Genomic DNA, 19,347 nt, shown 5'->3' on the forward strand with positions numbered 1-19,347 from the left:
ATATATATATATATATATATATATATATTAAATTGCTATCCCCAAAATAAATATTTGTATTTATGACCATCCAGCAAGGTTTTAAATTTTCTGCCAACTATCTAAGGTGACCAGAGACAATTACTCCTTTGCACAATTGCACATTAATTAATGAGCATATGGATAATTTTCTAGTTGATTTATTGATCATTTTTCTCATTCATTTTAGACCATATATATATAGTCCTAAGGATTGGATATATACCGAAGAAGATGTAGAAGATTAGGTAAATCCTTATAACTCCGCGTACAAAAAAATTTTCTGGACTCAAAATGCATTGCCGATATCTGGCACCTGCCTAAACAAATGGACGACATCCTAAACAAATGGACGACATCTACTTCAGCATGTATCTTGACATGACAGTAGACTCGTTTGATACGACTCCAAACTCTTCGCCGTTCGTAAGTTATGGCAACCGTTAAATTATTGCCATGCGACGAATTTTTGTGCATCCAAAATTGTAAGGAAAATGGTTTTTATTGGAGAATACATAATTTTAGTACTTTAAATATATAGTAGCTTTTCAACCGTCAATTTTTAATAAATGTTAGTAACGTATCAAATTTTACAAGTGTACGTGGAACATGCAATTAAAAGAGGATCTCTGATCCAACAAAAGTGTGACATAAACCAAATCTTTTTTATATCTAAGAGTCGTATTGTAGTCAAAAGTTAAACACTAATTAAATAGGTGTCAATTTTGTGCCCAAAATAGATGTTTCAATAAGGCAAGGATTTAATCCTATCCAAGCACTTGGATACATAGGTGTCAATTTCATGCCCAAAAAAAATAGATGTTTCAATAACGCAAGGATCTAATCCTCCAAAAACACTTGTTAATTACAATTGCCTCAAAAAAGTGCACCCCTTTATATATATAATTTCACATGTCCCTTTAATTTCTTTTCTTTTCTTTTTCTTTTCTTTTTTTTTGATTTTTAAGCAATGCATAGGGTACAGGTGTGAGAAGCAAAGAGACACAGAGTATATATACCATGTGTTGGCATTTAAGTAATCCTAATCTCTCCCCACTCTTCCACACCTGTATGTTTCAGTGAAAGGACCACATGGTTATTTCCTTTTGAACTGTAAAAGTAATTTTATCTCTCATTATTTAATTTCTATCTCCTTTTTGTATGTGCACTAGCAAGTTTTTACACAATTAATTTTTACAGTACTGTAACATTATATATATATATATATATATATATATATATATTTCTCAGTTGGTTTCTATAAATCCAATACATGAAAAGCTTATCGAAACCCATTTATTATTGGATATGATTATGTTTGAACCTAAACTCTTGTATATGAATCTTCGACTCCATATATTAATTCTTTTTTCATGTGAAACTATATATATATAGCATTTCTTTTTCATATACTCTTAAATATATTATATCTTCTAATTATGTCGAATTAGATCAACTATATATTCTCCATCAATTGTGCTTGTATAACTTGCACTTTTTATATATCATGCATGTGTACGTTTTTCTTATTTTCTTTCTTACTCACTATAAATAAGCCCGTGCATGAGACACGTGATTAGATGAAATTAATGCCTCGCGCATATATTAAAGAGACGTTATAAATGCACACTAAATACTTCGTGAACATTTACTGAGACCTCATTAACTTTTTTTTTTTATTTCATATATTGACATCTTCTTAATTTTTAAGTGTTGCTTGAAAAAATAAATATTATCTGTATTCCTTTTATAGGAATGTAAATCTTACACTCTTTGATTCAAGAATTATATTTTTTTTTTGGATTTTAGTTTAAAATAAATAACTTATTAAACAAGTAACCAAAGATGGCTACAAAAATATTGAAGCGTAAACTTAACACCTATTTTATAGGCATACAGATAGTATTGCTTTTATAAAGAAACAACAAGCTGAGGATTATGGGCCCACTCTATCAATGGCATACGCCGAATAAGCTTGTCGAAGCACAGTTCCTTACAAAAATATGCATGGAAACTTACCCTCTCCGGTCTCCATCAATGCTTGAATAAAAAGGGCTAAGATTTCAAACTTGTACCTCAAGCATTTAATAGAAACAATAACAACACTTGGTGGTTTATCGAGGTGCGACATCTTCTATCGGCCGTTTCAGTGCTATAGCGGAGTTAAGAGCTTGTTTCTTTGCATGGATGAATAAGGTGAAACTCGCGGATCTGAGAAAGTCAATGGCATTGGCGTTTGGTTCTATACCGAAGTCGTGATGAGATTGTCTAATCTCCCAATCATAAAAGTCAAGTTCGCAGAACTCACGCGCGACGTCTTCGTTTTCCGACTTTGAGACTTGCAAACAATTCCTATTTAATTTGGAGATCAGTAAGGTGCATGCCATACATTCTGCTATAAATAAATTATAAAATTATTATACATTCGATAATTTATTTTGTCATTGACTTGACAAAACCCAAGTGGTCAAAATGACTAGATAAATGCATGGAGTGGTTTGACTCAACAAAACCCTAAAAACTTCACCTATTACGAACCACTCCACTATGACCAAATCTCTTTTAGCTTACCTAAACCCTCCTCTCAACTAAGCTTATAAACTCCAATACCCATCTCATAAACCCCTCCTCAAAACCAAAAAGAACCCTTCAAAATGCAAATATTACCCTACAATAATACCCGCAAACCTAGCTCACCACCCTTAGCAACCCTTCTCTTCTCAATTCTTCTCCTCACCATCACCAATCCATCATCCTCTTCCCGACCCCTGTCGCCACTGCCGCCGCCGACCCCCGTCGCCGCCGCCGACCCGATCCTCACCTTCTTCCTGACCAGCATCGCGCAGAGCGGCCTCCGCAGGCCGCCTCCGCCGTCGCAAACGACGCCGTTTACGGCACGAAATGGCGTTCCGAGCAGTTACTTACCATTCCTAACCCCTACACAAACATTACAACCCGGGGAAGCACGTGTAATTAACGAAGAGTTTAAGGGCATAAAAATCGAGGGGATTTACGTGAGTAGCTTAGAGGAGGAGGATAATAATAATAATAATTATAGTAGTAAAAGTTACATCGTGGCCATGAAGGCTACGTGGCCGAAGTCTATTGGTGGAGGGTTGGAGGATAGTTTGAGGTTTTTTGGTGTGCTACGTCCACGTGTCGGTGGGTCAGAGTCGCATATTGCAGTGGTGGGTGGCGCGGGGAAGTACAGTGGTGCCAATGGCATTGCTGTAATTAAAGCCATTGATGGGGGTGAAAGTGATGGAGGAGAGGGATTTAATGAAGTTATTAAAGTCGCGGTTTATCTCAATTAGAAAATAGAGAAAAACTTTGTTTTTGTCTTTTTTTCTTTTTCTTTTTTTTTTTATAGGTAGCACGCTACCCGCTTCGTTTATTTTTTTATTTAGAAATAAATTTAACTAAAAATATGAATCAACTAGGATTCGAACTTTTTTTTTTTCCTACTGTACATTGTTGTTTTCCTTGAGGCCTTCACTGCCTCATCTCTGGAGTCAAATTCATCCATTTAATGAATGAAGCAGGTAGCGTGCTATTTATTCTCAAAAAAAAAAGGATTCGAACTTGAGATCTCGGATACCAACCATCAAGCCTTTTGTCATTTGCTCTAAGGACGACAGGACAGTCAGTGAGAAATACTTTCTTTATAAACATATTTTACAAATTATTATACACTTTAATAGTAGGATTTCATTTCAAAATTATAATTTATGCTTATATCTTCGTAATTTACACATCACCACTAACTAAACATGGCCACGAACGTGCATTGTAAAGTGTTATAAATTAATGGAAAAAATTGCACAATTAGTCTCCGAAAGTTCAGCCAAGCCCTAAAGAATTTCATTTTAGTCCTTGTTTATATTTTTTCTATCAGATGATGGATTATTGCCTACACTTAGTACAGTTGTAACTGTAGATTTATCGACTCTTCTTCTATCTTATAATTCAACGTCATTACCCACCAAGTTATATTTTTCTCGCAAGATACACGGATGAAAAAACTAATGTATTTAGGGTGTATGGATAGATCAATGCAAGTAACATTCCTACTCTAGGATAAGGACTTGAATGAAAAATATTAAAAAATTTAAGATCTTGAATGTTGATATCAAAAGTTTGAAAACCAAAACCAAAATTGATGGTAACGCACTGTAATTTCTATTTAGAATAATATTCATTGAGTAATGAAATATGCAAAAATTTATATTCCTTTCCAATAAATAGTAAGTTTATTGTTGTTGGGCTGGACCGTGATGGCCATCTTAATTTGGGCCCAAAGCATGACTGATTCATTGGGCCTATAATATTGGTCCAAGCCCATATAATGTTCATCTATTTTTCATTCATATTTACTATTTTTCATTCAAATTTATTTGAAGCTCACAATTGAAACAATTCTTTTTTACTTTTCCTTTTCCTATATATTCATTGGTACTTCCTCAAATACTTTTTTTTTTTGCTTTTATTTTTCTAGGAATAAAGTCTTCTCCTTTAGTTGCATGCGACCTTAGATCTACATTTTATGAATTTTCATAGGCAAAAATGTCAAAGTCAATGGCTCTATCTTTTGAAAGTTCAATATATATATATATATATAGAGAGAGAGAGAGAGAGAGAGAGAGAGAATAGAGCTACTATACTCTTATGAATATAGAGCCCTTCGTACTTATAAGTTATTTTTTATGATAGAGCTTCTAAATCGATGATCCACTCTATTAAATGTGATTTAGAGTATTTGAAACTTCTAAAAAATAAATTTTGTAATTTTTCGAAATCATAATAAAGTCTATCAAGTAGTGGGCATAAAATGAACAGTCAAAATCGAACGACGTCCTAAAAATGGATGATCGGATCCTATAATTTAAGATCAAAGTTATTGATCTTTTATCTAGATAGTGAATAGAATTTTTTATCAAAAATTCAACCTATTCCAATTCTTTTATACCGTTAAACTACCAAGTATTCCATACCAGCCGTTAAAAATTGTCAATTTTGTGACCTTTCGATCATAAAGTAAATGATGTCGAAAAGTTATGAAATATGATTTCTATAAGTTTTAAATACTTTAGATAATATTTAACTGTATGGATCGTCGATTCGGAAGTTCAGTTATTGAAAACGACTTATGAATACGAGAGCGATTATATTTACAAGAGTATAGTAGCCAAACTATATATAAATATATAAAGCCTATGATAACAACTTATGCCAAACTCTAGGGTGATTTTTTAGCCAATCTTAAGCAAAATAAGGAATAGAAAATGTAATCTCAATACCAAATTCTATCGCAAATTAATTTTTAAAATTTTTTATTAGATGAAACAGGTCCTTAATTTGTTTGCTAGCTAATATAGTTAAAGTAATTTTAATCCGTGAATAATGTTTTCCTTGACAATTAATATGCTAGTATATCCTAGGTAATTTTAGGGGCTATTGCCTCGACCCATTTTGTAAAATAATTTGTGGCCATGAAATAACAAACGAGTTTGAAAATCATAATGAAAATTTTCAGCATATTTATTTTTCAACTAAAAAAGAAAGTCAAAAGGGATAAAATACTGTTAAATAGCTGGCATTGACCAACCATTTTGAAGTACATGCATTACATCATAGAGCTTCTAGAGACCTCTAGAGACAAAGGGGTTTTAAAAAAAAAAGGAAAATAAAAATAGGCTTTCCCTTCAGGAATAATCAGGATCAACCTCATAATAATAATAATAATAATAATAATAATAATAATAATAATAATAAATTATAGAAGGCTACGTATAGAGAATTTAAAGGAGAATTAATTAGTTTGAAATGAAAATCAAGTGGTCCAGTGTGGGGTTTTCAATCTTAAAAGCCTAGCTACAAGTATCACCAACTAATAATCTCATGCATGCATAAATATAATTAATATAATCTTATGTGGAATATTCTTCTATAGTTTATTTTCTCTTTAACTAAATTAATATCATGCCAACTACTAATGCTTCCTCTCCTTGTGACAATAAAATTAAACAAGCCATTAAGGTACATAAAACCAACCATACATTGATTAATATATATATCATGAGTAACTCTTTTGTCCCATATGTGGGAAACTGATTGATTAAGTGTAATTTGTGGTATGCAAAGTGTTAAATATTCATTTGAATAAATTTTTGTATGTAAAAGAAATATATATTGCTACCTATGAAACTCATATAATTCCAGAGTTTTAATTTAGACATCAAAATGGGATGAATGGCATTAAGAACTTCCGGCGAAAAAGCTAATTTAGTAATTTGTAGCTTGATCTGTTTGGATATTGAAATAAGTTATACAATGATAATTTACTAAAAAGGAGGCGATATGTTTTTTGGAGTTTTCTTTTTCCTTCTCATCAATGCATTCAATGTGTTGCTTTATCGTCCCGTAAATGATAACTCATCAATTATGATGAATAGGATAGGTACTTTATGCTAAGCTGCGGGACAAAACTATCTTAAGATAGATTGGAAGGAAAAAAAAAAAAAATGGTAGTATGAACACTTAATATGATTCCGTCGTGTCCACTGTTTACACAACTTGAAAATTCATACCGTCTATGTAATGGATAGCATTGGATACCGTAGCCACCAAAGTTTGGTTAAAAAGGTATATAAATAGTTTCAGCGAATGTAAGAAAAAGTATTTTCAGATTTAAGCTTCTGGAACGATCTTCTCCTATCTCATCATAGGAAAATAAAAAAGGGAAAAAAAAGAAGCATATATAGAAGGCAATATTTTTTAATAAATAGATTTTCTATGGAGATCTAAAAGTCATTTGCCTTGAGACACAACTTTCTCAAGAGAAACAAAAGGAAGTGACCTCCTCTCAAACTTTCAACTTGTTATTATTGTAGATCTGAGGAACAACATAATAATTCATGACCTTTGTACAGCATAGCAAAGAAAAAAAATAAAATAAAAAACTATTACAAGAAAATAGAACATTATCAATTAGTCCTTGCTCATACCATTCCTATAGTAATTTAGTTCACACAACCAAGTCCTTTTCATAATTAACATGACCACCACCTTCTCCAATTTGGACTTTGACCCACATTTCATGATATTTTTTTATCTCAAACCCATGGCAATGGTTACGCAGATTAATCACGCGCTAATTACAACATAATCATGAAATTAAGATAGCTACAACTTCATATGTGTATATGTCTGGTGTCAATTTGGAGTTGTTAAGCATGGGGCTTTCGCGTCGTATGAAGCTAGGGTTTTTGGGTCGTGGCCTGACTTGCGCTCAATCTCCGATCTGAAACTCGAGCTCATCGATCTCTTATCAAGCCAGTCAGCGATGTCAGAGAACACGAGGCCGATGTTCTCCTCAGGCTCGCCTGATGTCAACGCGTGCCACATCCCGGGGTAGAGCTTAAAAGTCTTGTCTTGACTAACCGATGATTCATACAGGGCTCGACTTATCGATGGGTCTGTCACGATATCATCGCCTCCATGGACGATTATGAAAGGCAAAGAAACCTAATACAAAATTAAGTAGAAGAAAAAGAAAAGAGAGAGAGACAGAGATTTATAAGTTTTGCAATTTTCACATTAATACAACTAGCAATAAATGTGAAAATGAAAGAGAAAGATTAATTGATGTGGTGAGAACTGTACCTTGTCAAGGTTCTTTTCAATATCTAAGCTAGCCATTAAAAGCTCACTTCCGGTTTTAAGGCGAGGCCGCCCCTTGTAGCAGTATGGATTGTTTCGGATCTGCAAAAATATTATTATTAAGATTATTTCTGAACTGTTTCCTACTATTTTATACTTCACAAACTAAAGATTAATTAAAGTGGCCTCGATTAATTTATACCTCCTCGCGCCATTCTGGGTTTTTAATCGCACTATTGATGATGTCGTTGGTCGGAATAATCTTCCAAGTAGGGATTATTGTGCTGAGCTTAGCCAAAATATTGATCACAATAGGATGTGGTTTCATCTCATCAGCAATCTGTTTAAGGCCCAAGACCATATAATAAATTAAATTCCACCAATTTATGTTGTGATAACAACATAATTAAAGTATAAAAATAGATAATTTTGGGATTAATTATTATTATTACTAGCCTTGCACATTGGAGCAACTAAAATTAATCCATCCCAATAGTTAGGCTTCTTCCTGTGCAGTAGTAGAGCCACAGCTCCTCCCATGGACTCACCAAGCAAAAATTTCTTCTTCTTTTTATTCTCTCCCCTCTCTGAAAATATATAAATGTTTTAAACATGTCACACAATATCAGCAAATGAAAATAAAATGTAACAAAACTAAGTTCGCATTATGTATGGATTCGTATGGTTAATTATTAATTACCGCAAATGCTCGTGAAATAATTGGAGCAATCGTCGACGACATCGTCGAAGCTCGTGATGTAGCCTTGTAGCCCAGAGGATTTGCCATGGCCCTCATAATCCAACCCGTAGACCGCATACCCGGCCTTCGCGAGCCTCGTTCCAGTACCTGAAATAGTCATTAATTAAGAGATGATTACATATTAAAATTTCATTTTACATATTGATCACCACTTAAATATATAATTAGGATAAATTTGTTTAATGCTCACCTCTCATTGTGATGCTGCACTCCACCGCGTATCCTATAAATAAACAACCATTGAAACAGGTTCAAAATCAGGATTAGAAAAAAATGAAAAATAAAAGATAAATAAATAAAAGGTAATTGTGTTAAACCATATTTATCTCTTTAAAAATCGCGCTGCATGCGAATTAATTACCATGGCAGAGAAAAACTAGTGCTTTGGGCTCTCGGTTCGCGGGGAGCCATCGACACGTAAAGAGCTTCAATCCTCGCGAATTCAATATAAACTCCTAAAACCAAAAACAATAAACATAATAATTCACACCAAAGTCGATTCAAAACCATCAAAAAAGGAATAAAAAAAATGATAAATTTGAATGAAAAACATCGATCCTTATATACATATATATATATACCTCTTCATACTTGATGTTTTCAATGGTGCCCTTCGCCTTTAACTGAGACATCGCAAAGAAGAAAAAGAAGAGATCTTCAAGTAAATGTTACAATCAAATCAACATGAACATGTCAAACCCAATATATGTATATGGGTTTTGTTTTTAGAGAGAGAGAGAGGGTTTGAGAATATGAGTGAGAGGAGGGAGAATAATAGTATGAGGATAATTTGTTCTATCCACTATATATAGGGGATTCTAACGTGTTAAAGCGATTGAATCGCCAACAATCGCTGAAACCATAGAAAAATCATTGCATGAACCTGGTGCACCGTGCACCTCATTATTAAGATCTTACTCTCTCTCTCTCTCTCTCTATATATATATATATATATTCCAAATTATTCTTTTAGATCAAACAGCTCTAACTAAATCCGCTTTCTATCAAATTAGTTAATTATTTACGTAATATTTTGAGTCATACTGTTGATTTTTCAAATTTATGGTTTTAATTACGTATGTTATTTAGATGTTACAGGTTACGTCCATTATAAAAAGATTTAACTTGAAAATATTGACCATCAATCAAATATTTACAATATTGTGCCTCAGCTGCTGTACTGATACACCAAGTGCANCTGTTACAAAAAAAAATGACGAAGCAGAAAAGAAAAAAGAAAAAGACGAAATTACATTGTTATTGACGAAAAAATTATATATAAATAATATAATATAATTTCACGCGCGTTTCAACTTTCGTGTTTCCGGAAAGAGGGGAATATTAAATTCGAAGAAGACCCAAAAAAATAAAATAAAATAAAATAAAATAACGAGTCCAAGTTGGATGCCGACTCCGTAACGGACGTTATAAATGGATTTTATCATATTTGGTTGAGTTGCCATGTCACCAATTAACGACACCCCCCTCCATTATACCGTATTCGGAAAAAGGGTGCTCAACTTTTTTCTTTTTCTTTTTTTTTTTTTTTGTATCGAGACCTTCTAGACATCTATTTTTTTTTAGAATTTAAAAAACTTGTTGAAAAAATTTAGAGAATTTGTCAAATTTATCGGTGATTTTTCCAAATTTAAAGAATTTACAAGTCAAAAAACTCTCAATCCCTTTAAAAAACGTTGAGGAAGTGGTCCACTTCAAAATTCCCTATAGGTGAGGGGGTCTCCATACATTTTCATTTTAATTCGTGTGGCCACCTACATTTAAGGGTTGTTTATTTATTTTTATTTTTTATCCAGCTTTATAATTTTGGAATTTGTAATTTTCCTTTTGTATTTGTGTTATAAGATGATTATGGAAATCTTTTATGAGCTTACAATGCATTTACAATTTTTGTGATGTAATTACAGCTAGAATAATGCTGTAGTTTTGATATTAACAAAGATATTTTTATTATATAACATGCATAAAATTGAATCAAATCTAATTACTAAAAAATTAATCAAAAAATATGATTATATAAATGAACCTGATAATATCAAAACTAGTATGCTTATCTCCCATTAATTATAACAAGAGCAAATTAGATTTAGACTCCGTTTAAAATTACGAAAAGATTGCATTAATTACGTACTGTGAGAAAGTATGTGTAATATCGTGTTCTGCATATCGTAGAAGCATATCTTTATATATTTTCGTCTCAACTATTTTATCTATAAGCATTTATACGACAAATAACCACTTAATGAATTTGGTAAGCATGTACCAAACTTTGAGAGGTATATAAGATAATTAATGAATTTGAATAACTAACAAATTTTTAAGTCACATCTACTAAAATGGAAGTAACGTGTACCGAATCTTGCACAGATGTATATTTGGTTGGGGCATAGTATTTCTCCATTTGTCTCCTTGTAGTTGCAATTGCATTTTCCTAATTTATTTGGAGCACTATGCAAACAATGAAACCGTCCTCGTTATGAAAATGACACTTAAATGATTTTTATATAAATAAAGTTAGCACAAAAAGAAAGTATTTTCAAATTTTCACCATTTATAATATTATTATTTGATATCATGATTCCACATGGTATACATCTTTAAGACATGCGATTTAGTAAAAGTCAGAACAGCTTATCGGTTCACTGGTTGAATTAGCAATTTGAATAGTTCAGTACGATTTTTTGAGCTATGGAATTTTATGAATTGACTTAGACATTGAAACGTTGATATTCACAATCTAATGGATCCAAGCAACTAGACCGAACTGATTTTCGCCATGAAGTTAACTTGAAAATAACCTGTTTCTAAAAGTCGTGATCTTGAATGTTTGTTTACATGTACCTGTCATAGAACAATACATTAGGAATCAAATTTATAACTTGCTTATCCGGAATTTGTCTTGTTTTGTATTCGAGCTTAGTGTCTGTTTGGTTTTATATGCTGTGAAATATATGAAACAATCGTTGTACTCTAAAAGTTTAAACCGGTATGATATTATGCGAAATATATGAAATAGTAGCTGTACTCTAAAAATTTAAACCCGTAGAAAATAATATTTAAATATTTTTATATTTAACATATATATTTGAATTTTAATTACTACAATTGAAACCGTACAGAGAGGCTCAACTATAATTAATGGAACTACGCCTAAATTGTTCATAATTCTAATTGCAATAATTGGAGATAGTAATTGTATATAAAATATAAACTTATCTATCTAATGACCTTTTAAACAAAAGTTATATATATAAAATGATAAAATTAATCAATACAACTATCAATTGCATATAACTAAATAAATTATTTATAATTATAATATATTTTATATTATTTAATGAAATAAAAAATATATATATACATAATTATAATTATATTTTGAATTATAAGTATTTTTAGCTATACCGTGTATTTGTAACTGTATCCAACCATGTACATTGTTAGCTTGGTTGTTGAAACCTAATAAGGAGAGAGAGAGAGAGAGAGAGAGAGGGAGGGGAGATGTGGCACATGTCGGATCATTGGTGCTAACCATTAATCCAAAAAACTCGAGCTGTTAGAAATACACAATCAATATATTTAAAGCGTACAAATACAACGCTCACACCGACCGTCCCTAAAGCAAGTGGCAAAGAACTTGGTGGTTGGTATTCGAGACCTAAGTTCGAATCCTATTTGATTCACATTTCTAGCTAAGTTTATTTTAAATGAAATAAACAAAACGGATAGCGTGCTATCTATCTCGCAAAAAAAAAAAAAAAATACAACGCTTACGGGTTTCAATTGTGACTCGGCCCACCCAATCTTACGCTACTTCGAACATGACTCGGCCTACCCAGTCTCACGTCATTTCAAACATGACTCGATCCAACCCAGCCTCCCGTCACAGAGCAGAATACTACCTAAGCCAACAATATGTGCATGCACGCAAAGAGTGGGTGGGCCTGTGCGAGTCACGTGTTACGATTTCACACGTTTTTATTTGACTCGCCATGGGAGAGCTCGTATATAAAGGCACGTGTGGCTACATTTATTAACGAATTAGATATTGCTGTACGTACCGCGCATTTTTAACGACACGCACAATTATTTTGAACATTGAAAAATCCTACGCATAAATTTTCAAACGCTCCGTGCCTCCTCCTCTTTGAACTATTGATATTCTATTAGGATCATATAACATTTTACATTACGTGTGTGTATGTGTGTGTATACACAATTGTACTTTTTCATATTTTGTAAACTAGCATTTTAAATAATTCATAATAATACTTATGTGTGTGCACTTTCATAGGAAAAGTGTTTGTGCATTGCTTGACTCATACATAAAAACCAGTTAGACCTTTTTTTTTGTTTTTTAACTCCATTTTTTAAATTTAATTTTGTTGTTTTGGGGAGAAAAATGAAAATCCATTAGTTTGCTTTTTATTAGTGCGTGAACCCTGTTCGGCCCAGATCACCACTGAGCCCAAACCTCAATCCAACCCAACCATTTCGGGCCGGAGCCCAACTCTCGAAAAAAAACCTACATTTCAAGCCCATTATCCGGTATCGAATTGGGTCGACCCGTTTTTGTTACCAATTCAAACACGGGTCCAACCAGCTTTTCGTCCTCATTGCACCCGACACAACGAATCGCAAAGCAAATCGAACGGCCGAAAACCCCTAATCGGGATCTCCGCCGTGTTAGGCAAGGTGTAAAGCGACGCCCCAACGACCGATCCCCATTTCTGAGTCCACGATCCCCAACCCTCCTCTCATCGTCTTCTTCTTCTTCTTCTTCTTCTTCCTCGTCCCACCGCCACCACCACCTCCGCCGCCATGGATAACCTCCTCTTCCTCGTCGTCGCCGCCGTCGTCGTCGTCGCCATGATCGGCCCCTCCGCGGCGGAGATCAAAACCCTGAAGATCGAATCCGACCCCCGCGCCATCATCCTCTTCGAGAAGTTCGGCTTCACCCCGCGCGGCTCCGTCACCATCTCCGTGTCCTCCGCCTCGTCCTCCCTCTCCGCGCCCGACCCGTCCCTCCTTGGCTTCTTCCTCGTCTCCGACGAGGAACTCCTCCAAGCCTCCTACGCCTCCCAGCTCCCCTCCGCCGAGGAGAACGCCCCCTCCTGCGTCCTCTCCAGCCCCTACGTGAAGAAGCTCTTCACCTTCGGCGACCTCACCGACGGCTACTTCAACAACTCCTTCCCCATCGTCCAGCCCGACGAGTACTCCCTCTGCTTCGCCAACTGCGCCCCCGAAACCCTAGTCTCCATGGCCGTGCGCACCGAGATGTTCAACACCCTCCCCGACGGATCCCGTGACTACCTCTCCGTCGGCGTCTCCCGCGTCCCCGCCATCTACGCCTTCTTCGCCGTCGCCTACGTCGCCTTCCTCGCCGCGTGGATCTACCTCTCCCTCTACAAGAACCGCCTCTCCGCGCATCGGATCCATCACCTCATGTCCGGGCTCCTCCTCGCCCGATTCCTCTATCTCATCTGCGCCGCCGAGGACCAGCACTACATCCGCGTCACCGGGACCTCGCACGGATGGGACGTGCTCTTCTACCTCTTCCAATTCATCAAGGGTGTGCTCCTCTTCGCCGTCATCGTCCTCATCGGCACCGGGTGGTCCTTCCTCAAGCCCTTCCTCCAGGAGCGCGAGAAGAAGGTGCTCATGGTGGTGATCCCACTTCAGGTGATCGCCAACATCGCCTCCGTCGTGATCGGCGAGACCGGGCCCTTCATCCGCGACTGGGTCACCTGGAACCAGGTCTTCCTCCTCATCGACGTGATCTGCTGCTGCGCCGTGCTCTTCCCCATCATCTGGTCCATCCGGTCCCTCCGCGAGACCTCCAAGACCGACGGCAAGGCCGCCAGGAACCTCGCCAAGCTGCAGCTCTTCCGCCAGTTCTACATCGTCGTGATCGGATACCTCTACTTCACGCGGATCATCGTCTACGCCCTCAGGACCATTGCTTCCTACAAATATCGGTGGGTGAGCGTCGCCGCAGAGGAGGCCGCGAGCCTTGCCTTCTACCTGTTCATGTTCTACATGTTCCGGCCTGTCGAGAGGAATCAGTACTTTGTTCTCGACGATGAGGAGGAGGAGGCTGCTGAGATGGCGCTTCGTGAGGAAGAATTCGAGCTCTAGAAGGTAGTTTCCGGTTTGCATTCTCGCTCTCTTATACTTTGCTTTTATTTAGTATTGCTTGTACCCTTTGGGAAGGTTTTCGCATAGTGTTCATACTATTATCGCATTTTTGTTCATCTATTTGAATTGTCGTTGTGGAATCTGGGGTACATTATTACCACAGTTAATTGTACTGATGTAGCTGATGCTCAAATCACCGGTTCTGTTGATTCTCTTGTTTCTGGAGGTAATTTAGATGTTCGTGTGTTTGTGAGGAGCAACAATTGACCACTTGATGTTTGTAATCTACTAGTCGAAGCACCTAAATCCTGCTGATTCAAATTACTAAGTCTGTGTTTGAAACTTTTTTAATTCTCAAAATTGAAATAGACTTGTCTTCAAGGTCAGACCTTCTATTCATGTGGGCATTGTGCAAGTTTAATAATTTTTTGCCTCGTCAAGTAAGAAATAGTTGCTCTTTCGATTAAGACTTTGTATGCTCGTATGGAGACTTGGAGATAGTTCAGAGCATTCAGAGCATTAATTTGTGAACTCGAGAGAGTTGGATTATTTCTGCAGGTTGAATTTGGTACAAAGTATGTCTGTTCCGATGATGTTGAATATTCTTCCTTTGAAAGTTCTTATCTAGAAATCATCCTTTTTCATGAGATTCTCTCAATGTATCTTACCTGAGGGCTTTTGCCATGCTAAATGTGAACTATTGGACATGGTTTATGATAACCAGCATAAAGAGGATCCTTAATTCCTAGTATCTTGTTGATTAGAGTTGTCTTTGTTGGTAGGAACCGGAAAAACAATGGGCAAATTTTAAAGAAGTTACATATTATATTTTGAGCACAGTGAGAAGTATGTATTCCCAATGTTGATACTATAGAAGTCTTGCAATTTGAAAGAATAATCATGTGGCTAATAAATGTCTCAAATAGTTTATGCTGATCACTATACCGAAAAATTATGATGCAAAAGGATCTAGAAAAAAGCTGCATATCTTCTGTACTTGTCCCATTCGCTGCTTCATTCGAAAGTGGTTGTGTATTTCAGTTTGGAAACTAGATGAAATATTAACTGTAATTTTACTCATCACAAGCAAAAAATATTTGTCTCAATATGAATTCTCCCCTTGACACTATAGTCCTGCAAATTTCTCTCCGATGCTCTATCCTTCTCATAGGACTAGATGGGCTACTTAGCTTCTCCATCTCCCAATTGTCCTCTACTAAGAGATCTATCTCTTGGTTCAGCTTTGAATCTACAAAACCCTCTCTGAGCCTTATAGTGACTCGGTGAAGTCCAAGCAAGATGCCATCGCAGAGTTGTGATTGCACGTGCCTTTGTCCCTATGATTGTCCTTCCTTTATACTCCAAGATGTACGTCATGGAGTTTTGTTTGTACAAGCAGGTGGACGCGGGTTAGCATTTCGGATCAAGGGAAAGCATGGTTAGGAGGAAGGCACAAAGTGGGCATGGAGATGAATTAGGTAAAGTGAGGGTGCAATGCTCTAGTATCGAGAAAACAGGAAAACAGGCAGAAATTTTGAGCCACTGGATTTGAATTAGGGGAAATTATCTTGATCACTTGAGTCACTGCGACTAGCTCCATTAGAATCATGCATTTCTGATTGTTTTCCTTGTTGCGGTTGAAATTTATTTACAATTTTAGTTTTTCTGCTGACGTATATGATGCAAATATTGTCTAGGATCCCTTTGTGAGATATTCACATTCTGGGTTGGCACTTTATAACTCGAATGCTTTATTTAGTTAAGTACACTTGTTTATTGGCCGGTCAATATTTTGTTAGGTACACTTGTTACATTTCTTCATTTTCTAATTTGACGGTTTACTAGTTTCATGCAATATGTCAGGCTGGGTTGGCACTCGTTACTTTCTAACTTGAATGCTAACTGCAATATTTTTATTCGATAATCAGAGCTAGATTAATGATGTTTTTCTTACTGACGTGCTCTGAACTGTTTATATGGAGTATGCGTATTACTTTTTCAACAAAAATTTTGTTGTAACTATCACCAATGAATGGAACTCTTCATAAATAAAGAATAAGCAAGGTGAGTAGTAGTTGGAGAACCAATGTCAAAATTTTGTTGAGCTGCTTTGTGGATACATAAATACTAAGCGGAATATTATAATCACTATGGAATACTAGAATTGTGCTCAAGATATTCTTTGGAGTTACCGATGATTCACTGGAAACAAAACAAAACAAAACAAAACAAAGAAGAACTTGTGTTTTCTTTTAATTCCTTTATCCAACTCATTTACTTCAATTAGAACTTATACTACACGGTCGATCGTGGTCTATATTTCCCACCAGTACCTCTGTTGTAGTTTTGCAAATGTTTTTGTTTGCTGAATCTGCTGATTTTTCCTTTGTTTAGTTCATTGCATCTTATTCTGTTCTAGCTTGGAGGTAGCGCATGCATTATTTATTTATTCTCGTGCATCGACCACCTAGTTATCTAGCAGATGGTTGATTAAGACGAGAAAATGCTCGGTCGAAAAAATGTGTGATTGATTGAACGCTATTCTTTGTTGTATGTCTTTTTTTATTCTTTAGATTATTAGTAGATTATGTTTTAGTTTGGAAATGAGATCATAAATACAACTGCTGAGGTACTCCATCACATTAGCACCTAGTTTAGAGATATAGTTTGGATACTTCTCCGACGGAGGTTTCCACCATCATGTAATAGTATTTGGGGGGCAAAACCCCTAAAAATTTAAGCGCACACGGGGACTCGATTTCCCAATTCGGCTGGGGAGTACCTACCAGTTAGGTATTTGTATCTACCATTCCATTGTTGGCATTCGCGGCTTAGCTTGTTCGTCTTCATTGTACAACTCGTACCTACCATTTCATTGTGCAATTTGTTAGCTCTAAAAGAGTAATCCCTTTTCAGGTGATTGCGCGGAGGACCTCTTTGTTGTTGCAATGTAGTAGTCACTTTTCGGGTGATTGCGCGGAGGACCTCTTTGTTGTTGCAGTGTAGTAAGTTATGAATGCTGTGTAGTTAGAAATGTATTCTGATTTGTTGTCGCAACTTATTCGCGATAAAGGAACTGTTGTATTTTTAACTGCACCTACTTTAGGTAGAAATGGCGGATGCAGCAGTTGAGTCTTCATCTGTCCAACTACTCTACAAAATTACAATGACAATATCTTGAAAAGGACTCTTTAGGGCTCTCAAAATGTGCTCTTAAATTTCCAGCAGGTGAAATGGTTAGGTCTATTCCCCTGTTTTATTGCGCCACAGCAACTTGTTTGGTACATATGGAGGAAGCGTAGGGGGATTTTGACCTAGCAAAAATAATTGATCTCCCAATTTGGTGGGTTGTCCTATTAAATACTTTACCGCATAACCAACTGTTTTTGGCCATCCATATTAATAACGTTTTGTCCTAAGCGCGAAATTCAAAGCGTATCTTCCAGATGTCCGGTCAGATTTTTCAGCATCATTCGTGCTTTCAGGTAAATATATCAGGGTTGTTACAGGGTATTTTCTTCTATTTATTATTATTATTATTATCGTTATTATTATTATTCTTTATTTTATGCATATGCCTCCTTTTCGTGCTCTCCTTTGAAAGAGAAGTTTTATCATTATATTTTAGAAAAAATTTCAAATACCATCACTACGATTTCGTACTTTTTTATTTTAGTATCTTGTAATTTAAAGTGTATCAATTTAGTATCCCGTAATTTTATTTTTTGCTTTTAATTATTCCTTCCACTAATTTTTTTCGTCAAATCAGTGACAAAGCTAAAACTAAATAGTATTAAAGTGAATATTCGATAAATTTAAATGAGGTATTTAAAGTTTTTGTATATAATTTAATAAAATGTTAGCAAAGGAGCTGATGAAAAAAAAAAAAAAAAAAAAACATGGTACTAAATTAATAAACTTTAAACTACAGTACACTTTAACTAAAGTGAGAAAATGTAAAATTACATAGTGGTATTTTAAGTTTATCTTATATTTTATTCGGAATAAGAAAGAATAATTTTTTTTCTAACTTTTTTCTATAGTTTTTTTTCCTTTCCGTCCAATGATCCAACGGAATATTAGTTGTAGAATTCATGTGATAATTTCAAATAAGATAAACATCCTAATATATATATGCATAAATCTTAAACTTTATTATTTACATTGCAAATAGATATGAAATAGTGCTTCATATTTTTCTTTAAAATCCTTTGATGTATCATTCGAAATGAAAATTAATATTGCTTTATTGTGTTTCACTATTCATAATATAACTGAATTTTGGCCAGACGCAATGAATTTTTTTTTTCCTTTTTTTATGTTTGCAAAATGGGTATTTTATATGTATATTTATTTTGTCAAGGCATATGGATCATAGTTAGTTAATTCGGATTCGGCAAAAATTCGATATGAGTATAATTCGAATAAAATTTGTATCTCAATTTTTAAATTTGTTGAAAAATACGGCTTAAAAAACGGATTCGCCAATTATTCGGATATGCAATTTATACGGATATTATACGCTCACCATTTAACAGTTCGGGATAAAAAATTTGGCTATTAAACTAAGTTTTTTTCTCTAGATTTATAATACTAGCATGTATAGTTATAAATTCTTAAAATATAAAAATAAAAAGCTACAAAATGCAGTAGATTAAGTAAAAAAGCAATATCAAATTTTATTGTCGTCTTCATCTTCATCCTTTTCATAAAATTTTTTAATAATTCACAAATAATTTATGAATAATTCTGAA

General features: G+C 35.1%; 3 protein-coding genes across 4 annotated transcripts; 2 read left to right on the top strand and 1 right to left on the bottom strand.

The window, feature by feature from the left end:
* On the top strand, window positions 2,673–3,332 carry LOC109719666 (dirigent protein 10-like). Its single transcript, XM_020246447.1, has one exon. It carries the CDS (start codon window positions 2,673–2,675, stop codon window positions 3,330–3,332), a length of 660 nt encoding a protein of 219 aa, XP_020102036.1.
* Window positions 6,981–9,197, bottom strand: LOC109719200 (caffeoylshikimate esterase-like). The gene is made up of 8 exons (XM_020245746.1): window positions 9,019–9,197; window positions 8,799–8,892; window positions 8,628–8,660; window positions 8,378–8,524; window positions 8,134–8,264; window positions 7,880–8,017; window positions 7,681–7,779; window positions 6,981–7,542 (listed from the first exon to the last, which is right to left on the bottom strand). Exons 1-8 carry the CDS (start codon window positions 9,067–9,069, stop codon window positions 7,231–7,233), a joined length of 1,005 nt encoding a protein of 334 aa, XP_020101335.1. The 5' UTR covers window positions 9,070–9,197; the 3' UTR covers window positions 6,981–7,230.
* LOC109719496 (protein GPR107-like) lies at window positions 13,173–17,799 on the top strand. 2 transcript variants are annotated; one of them, XM_020246222.1, is made up of 2 exons: window positions 13,173–14,596; window positions 17,510–17,799. In XM_020246222.1, the coding sequence occupies exon 1, from the start codon at window positions 13,277–13,279 to the stop codon at window positions 14,591–14,593; it is 1,317 nt and encodes a 438-aa protein (XP_020101811.1). In that variant the 5' UTR covers window positions 13,173–13,276; the 3' UTR covers window positions 14,594–14,596; window positions 17,510–17,799. The 2 variants fall into 2 exon arrangements, with proteins under 2 accessions (XP_020101811.1, XP_020101812.1); XM_020246223.1 differs by lacking the exon at window positions 17,510–17,799 and adding an exon at window positions 15,993–16,381.

Source organism: Ananas comosus, linkage group 13 (assembly GCF_001540865.1).
Source record: "Ananas comosus cultivar F153 linkage group 13, ASM154086v1, whole genome shotgun sequence".
In the NCBI taxonomy this organism is placed as follows: Eukaryota; Viridiplantae; Streptophyta; class Magnoliopsida; order Poales; family Bromeliaceae; genus Ananas; species Ananas comosus.

Excerpts from the sequence above, each read along its gene's own strand:
- LOC109719666 (XM_020246447.1), top strand. The coding sequence starts at position 2,673 with ATGCAAATATTACCCTACAATAATACCCGCAAACCTAGCTCACCACCC.
- LOC109719200 (XM_020245746.1), bottom strand. The coding sequence starts at position 9,069 with ATGTCTCAGTTAAAGGCGAAGGGCACCATTGAAAACATCAAGTATGAA. Across the intron at positions 8,018-8,133 it reads TAGTTGCTCCAATGTGCAAG|ATTGCTGATGAGATGAAACC; the intron begins GCTAGTAATAAT and ends GGCCTTAAACAG. Across the intron at positions 7,780-7,879 it reads ACCCAGAATGGCGCGAGGAG|ATCCGAAACAATCCATACTG; the intron begins GTATAAATTAAT and ends ATATTTTTGCAG.
- LOC109719496 (XM_020246222.1), top strand. The coding sequence starts at position 13,277 with ATGGATAACCTCCTCTTCCTCGTCGTCGCCGCCGTCGTCGTCGTCGCC.